The following is an 11,831-nucleotide window of genomic DNA, read 5'->3' as shown; positions in this document are numbered from 1 at the left end:
TATACATTGTACAACCACTAGCGGTCCACATTTGGATCCCAGACGGTACAGAATATAGGTCGGCGACTTTTCTCCACCTACACATGGTATCCCTAAATGACTAGCCGTGATGACAATACATAACTGTATGTTTTAAATCTGCTGATAATGTAATACAAATGCAAATTTAATTAAAGATATTGACAACAAAATGCATAATAAAGATATATTCCCCTTTTATTGTTGATGTTAATGTGACATGGGTGATGATGGGTACCAACAATTTACAATGACAACAAAATAATTCTCGTTGAGACGACAGTGGTCATATTTTACACATCATGTCCACAAAATTATTATGCTAGCTCAAGGATTGTGATATTTCATGACTATTACATACTACCAGATACTGGTTTTTCTGATCTGCACCATGCAAATCTAGTATTCACCAGTTAGTATCCAGTTACCTCTGTGAATACACTCAAATTAACTCAATACAACTTAGATGTAGCACAGGCACTTGTCTCAAGAATATGGATAATACAATATAAATCCATGACATATTATGTGTATTGTGAGATGAGACAAGTGCCAGTAATTCTGGAGTGTTCAGCTCTCCCACACATAATGTAGTAAAAAATATACAATAGTTGATAAATAATTATGTCAGAAAATCTTTGTGATAAATAATCAAGAACATGTGAAACAAAAAAGACATAATGTATAAGTTAAGCTTCAAAACATTGCACAGCATACATGTTTATGTATATCTACAGCACTATACACTATTCACATAGGTTTTATCAGATCTCCACCCTTAGTGGTAAAAAGTCTACTGTAAAACATAAAGACTATATGTCATTTGACAGTGAAAATGTTTCTACAACATAAATGTAAACTGATTGATTGAAAAGCAACATAATTTTGATTAGATATTTTATATACTTAGTACCATAAGAGGTGATAGTTCCCCCACCACCATGAACTCGTGTGTTTGGTCCCTTCTCTATAAATGTTCACTAACCCTAATGTACATCAGCGCTAACAACAGTTAGAAGGATAAACTCGGGTTACTGTTGAACTAATGATATACACAAACTCTCGGACACAGCAGTAGCTAGCTTACATCACAACATACAACAGCTATTTGTTTCAGCTCTATTAACTGGAAGACTTTGCTCAGCTCAGAGAAAAGCTTGGATTATGACAATGTGGTAAGATGTTGGTATGGTATTTTGGTAAATAGTTGTTTCATGGAAGACTGACAATACAATGCTGATTTCTGTATTACAACATGACTATAATGGACATGGATGATTGATCTGTTACAAAACCTTACAGTTGCATAATGGCAGAAATGGCTGCATGCTGAGGAAAACACAAAACACACTGAAGATGTAACTGTACTGACAGAAGTTCCCACAAGTGCTCTATCAGCAAATTGATGCTTTTAGACTTTAGCAATCTCACATGAAATGATGTGAAGGATACATTGATAATTGAAGATTTTAAACTTTAAAAGCAATCTCGTACAGGGAACTTTGCCAATACCAGTTCAAACATTTTTCATGAATGTAAGTCCGTAACGAAAATGAACGAAAATGCAACATGCAAGGATCTGGACAGAAATCTGGATGTAGGCCGAAAACAATACAGTGACAGAGGCTGATCGTAATCTTCAACTGAATGAAGAAATGTTACAGGACAGCAGGAAATGGTTTTTTTTTTAAAAATTATTTTTACATCTATCAAATATGTAACAAAGTGGGGGAAGGGGCAATACAGGAGGGGCAGTGTTTATTAGTAGGATATACAAGGAGGGGTTGGGGTGGGGGTGGGGTGGTTAAGGTGGTCAAGATACAAGGGAGGAAAAGGGAAGGTTTGGGGCTAGGATTCCAGATAGAGGGACATTGTTGAGGAAAGGGAGGGGAAAGAACATCCATCAACATATACATGTATGTTGCAAGTCTATACTACAAAATACACAAAATATAATGTCGATTTTTTTTTCAATAACATACACGGTGTTACAAAACTAATGGAAGATCTATAGGTGAGCAAAATAATTACTGTGGCAAGACAAGTGGATTTGGTATGAAAGACATGAATTTCATTTTCTTACTTTAATCTATCTACTTGGTACATCAATGTAAAATCCTTATTTATATGCAAGAATTTTGCACAAATCCTTGGGTACATAAGTAAAGTTCAATTGAAGATAAAAAAATAATTTTGGTGTAATGCTCCAACTCGCACTACCATAAAGTCTAAACAAAAACCTTGGTAATAGTTTAACATATCAGGAATAGTTACATCAGGTAACCCCATTGGTTATAGACTGTGTCTCTTGGATGATACGTTAAGCTTGCAAAAATATTCAAATCACAGAAATGAAAATAAACATGTTGATATAAAATTAGATGTAACGTAAATGAAAGGAAAGACCGAAGTCTTTATGAGTGATCTTAATGCTCAACGATAATCGCATTAATGAAATGCACAAAAATGACATGTATAATAAAATGGTAGATTATTCATTCTCACAATTACGTGGCAGGAGATTCATCATCACCATGCAAATATGACGGTCATGTGTAACAGAGGACTCAACCTGCCACTGTTACATCAACACTATAGTAATAAAACATAGTAACATCTCCATGGATACCTACATATAATACATAGTAACATCTCCATGGATACCTACATATAATTCATAGTAACGTCTCCATGGATACCTACATATAATACATAGTAACATCTCCATGGATACCTACATATAATACATAGTAACATCTCCATGGATACCTACATATAATACATAGTAACATCTCCATGGATACCTACATATAATACATAGTAACATCTCCATGGATACCTACATATAATACATAGTAACATCTCCATGGATACCTACATATAATACATAGTAACATCTCCATGGATACCTACATATAATACATAGTAACATCTCCATGGATACCTACATATAATACATAGTAACATCTCCATGGATACCTACATATAATACATAGTAACATCTCCATGGATACCTACATATAATACATAGTAACATCTTCATGGATACCTACATATAATAATATACTTCCATGATACCTAATAAAATAGTAACTCTCCATGGATACCTACATATAATACATAGTAACATCTCCATGGATACCTACATATACCTACATATAACATAACGCTCCATGGATACCTACATATAATACATAGTAACTCTCCATGGATACCTACATATATAACTAGACCTATATAAACATAGTAACATCTCATGGATACCTACATATAATACATAGTAACATCTCCATGGATACCTACATATGATACATAGTAACGTCTCCATGGATACCTACATATTATACATAGTAACATCTTTATAGATACCTGCATATAAGTACTTTCTTACATATGAAGTAATATGACAAAATGTTACATGACATATTTGACACACACACACACACACCTACCTGTCACACATTACAGAAACATACGTGTCCCACACACACAGTTGACTGTAACAACCAACAGCAGTCAACATATATAACATCAACAACAAATCAACAAAAGCAGGATTGAGGTTAAGTCAACATCACTATAACTTCTCCATAAGTCTTCTTTACTGATGTTCTCCAAGTCATACAACAGATTTCCATAGAAAGTTCTCCTGCTATAGTGTAACACAGGTAGTGTAGTCAGCTATCAGCTGAAGCTCATCTCACTATCTGTATCAATGTCCCTTGATGGTTCGACTCTTGTGACAGGAACCAGAGGTCCAGAACTGTGTCTGGGAACTTCCTTCTCAAAGTTTGTTCGAGCCTTGGTGGCCACTTTCATCGTCTTTTTCACTGGAAAATTAGGATGCAAAGACAGTTAGTTCCGACTTATCATGACAGTTGGTAACGTGTTATAAATAAGAGTCAACAGAGAACTGCTATAGAGTTTCCATATTTATCAATATCATAACATTCGCCGACGGGTGAAAAATCAGATCTTACTCTATATATTTTCAATTTGTTCTATTTCCTAATTGTATTAAGAGCTAAATGATTTTTCTAAAAAGACATTTTTAATGAAAATTGTAGAAAGTATAAATTTTCTCATGATAAAATATGAATTTATTCTACTTTTTTTATTTGAAACTTCTATCACTATCAAACTATGACATTGGGAATGATGGCTACAATGTACTATCATTGTATCTCCGAGGTTCATGCCAAAAACGCATATTCATAATCTATAAATCAACACTACATAAAACCAGTGATCAGTGAAGTAGGAAAAGCTGATAAAACTGAAATCTGATCTACAATTTATAAAATCAGCAAAAAAAGTAGAATTTCTTTTTATTGAGGAGGTGACAGTTAATTTGAGAAAAGGGCATGTAGAGGGTTTTCTGGTACAACACAGCACACTACCAGGAAATACACTTCATCAAAATGGTGTTCAAATACAACTGGTGGCCAGATAAAACTATCATACATAAATCATATGTGTCTGTAAAGCAAAATTATTACAAGGATGCTATTTTTTCATTCTATTAATATAATCTATAAAATATTTACTTAAACTAATCTAAATTAATTAACTGTGGAAAGGGAAGAGAACAAGTACTCGGTAAGTGTTAGTTATTCTGTATTTGTGTATTAGAGTTATCTGCCCTTGCTGGTCGGTATTGATTGTTAAATCTTGTATATGTGAGAGTAACATATACCATATTTGACCCAATAAGCGCCAAGGGCATTTAAAAAATTGTAAAAATGAAAAGGTGCTAATAAGACGAAATTATTGCAAATCTATACAGTTTTGTGTAGTTTTGGTCTATTTTTATGCATGGGGAATTAAAATTGAGGCCTCAAAAAGGGGGAGGGGGACTTATGTGGACATGGACATTTATTGGGTTGAATACAGCATCTCATGATAACTCAAAATCTTATTATACCTATCAACATGGGAGATAACTCTAATGATCATATCCTTGTGGTATTGTAGAAGCAACATAACACAGTAAGGAATAGGTTACCTCCCTTTGGTAATTTATATGTTACCAAGTAGATTCATATACGGTGATAATATCAACTAAGGGAGGTAACCCATAAATTGTTCTGTCAGGAAACCAAACCAAACCAAAGCCACACATGAACACCAACCATGCTGGCAGTTTGAGGTCCTGCCTGCTAGTCAAAACGCTGTCGAAAAGTTTTTCATCTGTAACAAATCGACACACCAACATACATCACCATAGCACAAACAGTAACTCCACACAACCATCAGTGATAAGATGTTCAGAAACAAATCTCACAACACAAGTCACATAATTCATATCAATTTATCAGCAAAACAATTCTTTCATGTATTTATGTAAATAATTGTGTACTTTTGAAATTACAATAAAAAGATACAGCCGATCTCTTTAACTTTACGTTTGTAAAACTATGAGTATTCCAATACATCAAGTTAAGAATATTTGAAAATACAAATTTGTATGTTAAGTGAGAAGTTTAGTCAAAGCCAACATAACTCTTCAACAAAACATCCACATATGAAAAATTGAATTAAAAAGATTCAACTGCATTCATAATAACAAACATTATTTGATAATGAATTAAAACTGCAAGAAAATAGATAAGGATTTATAAATGCAATAATATATATAATTCTGTACTTACACTGGCGATGCATGAAATCCTCTAGATTCTGCTTCTGTTTGTTACTGGCGTGTAACCGAGCCTCTGCATCTTTAACCATCTGTAGCATCAGGTCGTACTTTGACTGAAGAGCAAACAGTTCAGTATGCAGGACTTTGATCTGTAACAAGATAAGGTCCCCTTCTATACCATTATGATTCTTTTGTCTGATAATTCATAACATTCATTGTTAACAATTATCAGACAAAGAAAATGTGCTGTTACAGATTAGAAGTTGTTGTACATTTTCTTCACATTTGATATTTGAAATTACATTGTTGAAGAATATTTATGTTGAATTTCTTCCATTTTGTTAAATATCAGTACTGTTCATTACGTCTACGCTTTGTACATTGGTATAGTAGTCTATACGGTTTTATACATTCTTTGGTACATGTTAATAAAACATCTACCGTGTTATGGATTCGTAATAATAAAACATTTATAAAACATTTATTGCCTTGGTATGAGGGAGACAGAGATTTGCTACCCCCTCAAAACATGATTAATCTTCATGTCTCTCTCACAACAGGGCAATAAATGTATATTGACTAGTGATGTAACAGTACTGACCTCTGTGGCTGCCTTTGTGTCAGTCCCAGGCTTAGGGAGCTGAGTGGTCCAGAAACAGCCAATGAGAGACTTCTCCTCGTCCAGACAGATGCGGAGGTTTTCAGAGCTGAGTGAGAGTTCCTTCAGGGTGCTGTACTCAACACTCTGTGACAAAGAGACATAGCAGGATGTTCATACAGGTTATGTACAGTCCAAAGTTGGGAAACACTAAATCTGTGGTCTGGTTACTACTAGATATATTATCAAAATCATGAAGTCAAATCTTTTAAAAATCATAGACAATTTTTGTTTATAAACACACTTGAAATGGTCAACCCTGAATGCTTAGTAACTTGAAACATTAATTTTACTTGAGGTCCATGTAATTTGACATCTTAATCCAATATCATATACGTTTATTATAATAGTAGCGAATGCCGTTATTTCTACACTAAACTCCTCATCAAATATAATTCCTGTAATACATTTGATATTTTTCAAACGAATACAAATATTTAAAAACAAGCAGAATTCGGAAGCATGTTCTCAAAGATCATTTCTTTTGTTGAAAACAGACCAATCTAGTTAAGGATTTCATCTCCCCCTATCAGCTAGTTTTGTGGACGAAATGCCAGGTAAGTCATGACATGCACGTAACTGTACTGTATCAACATGCTTTAAACTATTACACCATGCTAGGGGCTATACATGTCATCATCAAGGACAAAACTCAAATTTACAAGGGAAAAATGTAAAATTAAAAGGATAATTCAACATTTCAGAGTTAAGAAATCAAGTTTTGATACAAAATAGTTGCCGTATCTTAAATACGTATAATACCATAGCATAAAATAAATACAAGGAGACATTTTTTATAAACTCTGCTTTCATTTACAGTGTTACTAGCTACCAAGCATGGTCCTACTATAAAAGTATTGTAGTGGATAAACTTAATTTTGACATTTTTAATCATAAATAAAAGTTTTACGTCACATCAAAACTTTTTTTAATCTTCTGATTTACAACTTTCGTTGTCATCAAGTAACTTTCTGTAAACAATAGCAGGAGAAGTCATCTAAAATTTCTCCTTTTTCTATCATTTATCAAGATTACTCTGCGATAGGTATATCTGAAACACTTCACCAACCGAGTTGAGTTTCATTTCTGACAGAGTATAACAAGTTAAGTGAATTATATAACCTTTTTAGGAATATGTAATTGTGTGTTACATATATGAGGTAACTAGTTGACTATACTCTACGGCATAACTATATAATATGGTAGGTTACGTTTCCAACATGCAATACAACTTCCTAAAATCCTTTATTCCTTTACAAAATCATTATTTGGCCTCGACCTATCTAAATACTATACAGTATTATTCGCATGCGATGCATTACCAGGAGCTGTATAAGTTATAGGGCAGTCAATCATGCATACTGTAGTACAAGCCATTAAGTGCACATGGCGATAAGGTATATTGAAATTAGGGGAGGAGGGACAGAGTGGAATTTATTGGATTAATGTCAGGAAATATGTTCTTGATACCTTAATCAGCTGAAAACAAAAAGAGAAAATTGTAAGTGAATGAATTACCTTGTGAAATTGGACTTCATACCAAAACATCATAACTACGTTATCATAATATCACCTGGCCCCAATATCTCGAAACAAACTTAAGCCAATTTTATTCACATAAGTTACATTAAAAGAAAAAGCTTAAGTTTTGACTTAAGTCTGTACTTTTGTTTCGAGAAATTGGAGCCCGGTACAACTATCTGGTTGTTTCCAGTTTGTTCTTGAAAAACACTCAGAAAGAGGTATCATACAACATATCATTAAGAATATTCAAACCAATTATATCTCTCCTTTTGCCTTACCTCTGAAGTTGGCATGGTCTTAAAGGTCCGCAGTCTCTCCTTGATGCGAGCTTCAATTCCCTTCAACACCATCAATGTCTCACAGTTCTCTTTCTTCAACTTTTCATAGTCATCAAGTTTTCCAACAGCAAATAAACACCGTAGATCAGAGTCCACTTTGACTGATGTTAAATCTGGTCAAAACATGAACATCACAAGAATTTTGATATGATTTTTTGTTATTTTAAAACATCGTATAATTCTCCTTTGCTCATTATCTAACAATGTGTCACAGATGCATGTTAAAAAAGTCTTTTACATTAAGGAAAACATGTTACATATTGATAAGAATGGCATAAATGCTAGACCATTTATCTGAATTAACATATTAATCTGTACCAGTATTTCTCGCACCTTGGACAGGGAAACCTCACATGATACCCAGTACATGTACTACAGTTTTACACAGGAAGAGCAAGAGCAGCTGAAATGGTTAATCGGCTTTGAACCAGGAGGTCCAAGACACGATAATTTTACACTCTGAATAACGCATATAAAGATGGGTTTTGTTATATCTTAGAGGTGCGAGAATATCAATCAATCACCTGTAAGTGATCGAGATCAGATACTTCAGTTGAGGAATAAGATTTTGTAACATCCTAACCTTGGCTAATGCCTCGGTTGGGATTATGTTAGAAAATCTTTGCCCTTGACTGAGATTAATAGAATCTTACATGGGTCTCAGAAGTGGACAGGGATATCTCAACCCGAGTGAAAGATTTTGGCCGTCGACCCGAGGTTTGCCGAGATCTCAACCCGAGTGAAAGATTTTGGCCGTCAACCCGAGGTTTGCCGAGGGTTGACGGCCAATATCTTTCACTCGGGTTGAGATATCCCTGTCCACTTCACAGACCGATGTTTGATTCTTTTTCTCCAATACATAGTAGAAAAAATAACGAAATTCCACTTGTTTTCCAGCTTTTTCATCTCGCCATTATCGCAGGAACGTCGTTATGCGTCAAAATTGATGAAGTCATCTACAATGCACGCCGCAGTTACGCCCCATGTATTGATGACGTCACGTTATTGTTTAGCGCGTGTGAGCTGTCTTACACCCCCCTGTGTAAGATAGAGATATCTTTTCCCTAGCAACCGCGGGATATCCCTGTGAAGTACGGGAGAAAACCCGATCTCAATCACTTACAAATAACAGATTTTATTAATCCAATTTTCAAGTTTCTCTAGAATATAAGGTAAATCCTGATAGGGGTTCATTTTAACTACAACAAAACAGGTTGGGATAAAGAGAATAAACAATGGGCTGAAGACTAATCCTGCCCTGATAAATCATTTTACAGGTGAGAAAAAGGATTCATCTAATTAAAGATTCTTCTATACGTCTGACATTTAGGTTAAGTAGACATGACTTCTATACATCTGACCTCTAGGTTAAGTACACATGACTTCTATACATCTGACCTCTAGGTTAAGTACACATGACTTCTATACATCTGACCTCTAGGTTAAGTACACATGACTTCTATACATCTGACCTCTAGGTTAAGTACACATGACTTCTATACATCTGACCTCTAGGTTAAGTACACATGACTTCTAAACATCTGACCTCTAGGTTAAGTACACATGACTTCTATACATCTGACCTCTAGGTTAAGTACACATGACTTCTATACATCTGACCTCTAGTTAATAACATGACTTTAGTACAACTTCTATACTCTGACCTCTAGGTTAAGTACACATGACTTCTATACATCTGACCTCTAGGTTAAGTACACATGACTTCTATACATCTGACCTCTAGGTTAAGTACACATGACTTCTATACATCTGACCTCTAGGTTAAGTACACATGACTTCTATACATCTGACCTCTAGGTTAAGTAGACATGACTTCTATACATCTGACCTCTAGGTTAAGTACACATGACTTCTATACATCTGACCTCTAGGTTAAGTACACATGACTTCTATACATCTGACCTCTAGGTTAAGTACACATGACTTCTATACATCTGACCTCTAGGTTAAGTACACATGACTTCTATACATCTGACCTCTAGGTTAAGTACACATGACTTCTATACATCTGACCTCTATACATCTGACCTTAAGTAGACATGACTTCTATACGTCTGACCTCTAGGTTAAGTACACATGACTTCTATACATCTGACCTCTAGGTTAAGTAGACATGACTTCTATACATCTGACCTCTAGGTTAAGTACACATGACTTCTATACATCTGACCTCTAGGTTAAGTACACATGACTTCTATACATCTGACCTCTAGGTTAAGTACACATGACTTCTATACATCTGACCTCTAGGTTAAGTACACATGACTTCTATACATCTGACCTCTAGGTTAAGTAGACATGACTTCTATACATCTGACCTCTAGGTTAAGTACACAGGACTTCTACACATTTGACCTCTAGGTTAAGTACACAGGACTTCTATACATCTGACCTCTAGGTTAAGTACACAGGACTTCTATACATCTGACTTCTAGGTTAAGTAGACATGACTTCTACACATTTGACCTCTAGGTTAAGTACACAGGACTTCTATGCGTCTGACCTCTAGGTTAAGTACACATGACTTCTATACATCTGACCTCTAGGTTAAGTACACATGACTTCTACACATTTGACCTCTAGGTTAAGTACACAGGACTTCTATGCGTCAGACCTCTGGGTTAAGTACACAGGACTTCTATGCGTCTGACCTCTAGGTTAAGTACACATGACTTTGTTGTTATACCTGCAACAGAACTAGGGGGATCGTCAACATAATAGGAAAGATTTCCCTCTGACATCACAGGCCGTGAGATCCTTCCCAATTTGGTCATGTCGACCAGCGACTGATGCAAAGTGCCACCTGGTGAGGACTGGGATATAAACAGCTCCCTCTGTTGGTTGAACATGGCATTGTCAGAACACATGGGCGGCCACGTCGATATGCCGGAGCCCGATAAAGAGGGTGTATCACTCGGACAGGAAACTGTTATATGTGGAGTGAAGAAATGAGAGTTAGGACACACACACATGGGGGGACAAGACCAGTGTACTTTGAAGTATCTATCCACTGTAAGTCTGTGATTACTTGTTTGTTGGTAACTGTCAATGTGCGTAGAAAACTTTACACACACAAGGTGAAGTATACTTAACCGATATTCATCCATGACAAAATGAATCAAGTAATAATGGTAAAGGATTGGTATCATAAGTAATGTGAAATTTTTGTAAAAGTAAAATGAAAATTTTGATCAAAGACTCATTTCAGGCTATTGAGCATTATTGTACTATGGCAGGTCAGGACAAGTGGTCTCGTTCCCCCATGGTAATTCACACTGATATACAGTTAGATCCAGAGAAGTGTAAGGTAAGATTATCTATAATTATAGTGTTAGATCCCACATTACCAGATCAGTATTTAAAATCATGTAAAAAGTGTGAGCATATTACATAGTTATCAAATCCAAATTAAAATAATACACGCCAAATTAGAAACACACTGTGACCATATATGTGAATCACTGAAAATAAAATAAAATTTTGCTTTCTAGATGTCAATTCTTTTTGATACTTTATTAGCTAACCAAGGAAAGTCACAGAAAAACACAATAGATAATAAAAACAATATCAGACCAATGTCACCAATAGTATCTGTAAAACACAATGAGAATAGAGTGTCACACAGAAACTA

General features: G+C 35.0%; 1 protein-coding gene across 7 annotated transcripts in view; it reads right to left on the bottom strand.

Moving 5' to 3' along the window:
• Positions 1–198: 198 nt before the first annotated feature.
• The window catches only part of LOC138321519 (myomegalin-like), a 77,606-nt gene continuing 65,973 nt past the window's right edge, over positions 199–11,831 (bottom strand). For 3 of the 7 annotated variants that reach the window (XM_069265258.1, XM_069265263.1, XM_069265261.1), the window contains 6 exons: positions 10,887–11,126; positions 8,120–8,292; positions 6,261–6,404; positions 5,670–5,808; positions 3,283–3,848; positions 3,113–3,160 (listed from right to left, as the gene is read on the bottom strand). In XM_069265258.1, the coding sequence (XP_069121359.1) occupies positions 3,703–3,848; positions 5,670–5,808; positions 6,261–6,404; positions 8,120–8,292; positions 10,887–11,126 (842 nt within the window). In that variant the 3' untranslated portion in view covers positions 3,113–3,160; positions 3,283–3,702. Of the gene's footprint in view, positions 3,068–3,112; positions 3,161–3,282; positions 3,849–5,150; positions 5,209–5,669; positions 5,809–6,260; positions 6,405–7,505; positions 7,797–8,119; positions 8,293–10,886; positions 11,127–11,831 lie in introns of those variants that run through there. The other 4 variants (XM_069265260.1, XM_069265259.1, XM_069265264.1 and 1 more) reach the window with 4 other exon arrangements.

The sequence above is a fragment of the Argopecten irradians genome, chromosome 4 (genome assembly GCF_041381155.1).
Source record: "Argopecten irradians isolate NY chromosome 4, Ai_NY, whole genome shotgun sequence".
Classification (NCBI taxonomy): Eukaryota; Metazoa; Mollusca; class Bivalvia; order Pectinida; family Pectinidae; genus Argopecten; species Argopecten irradians.
The sequence above is the reverse complement of the archived record's forward strand: the minus strand, read 5'-3'. Positions and strand labels throughout refer to the sequence as shown.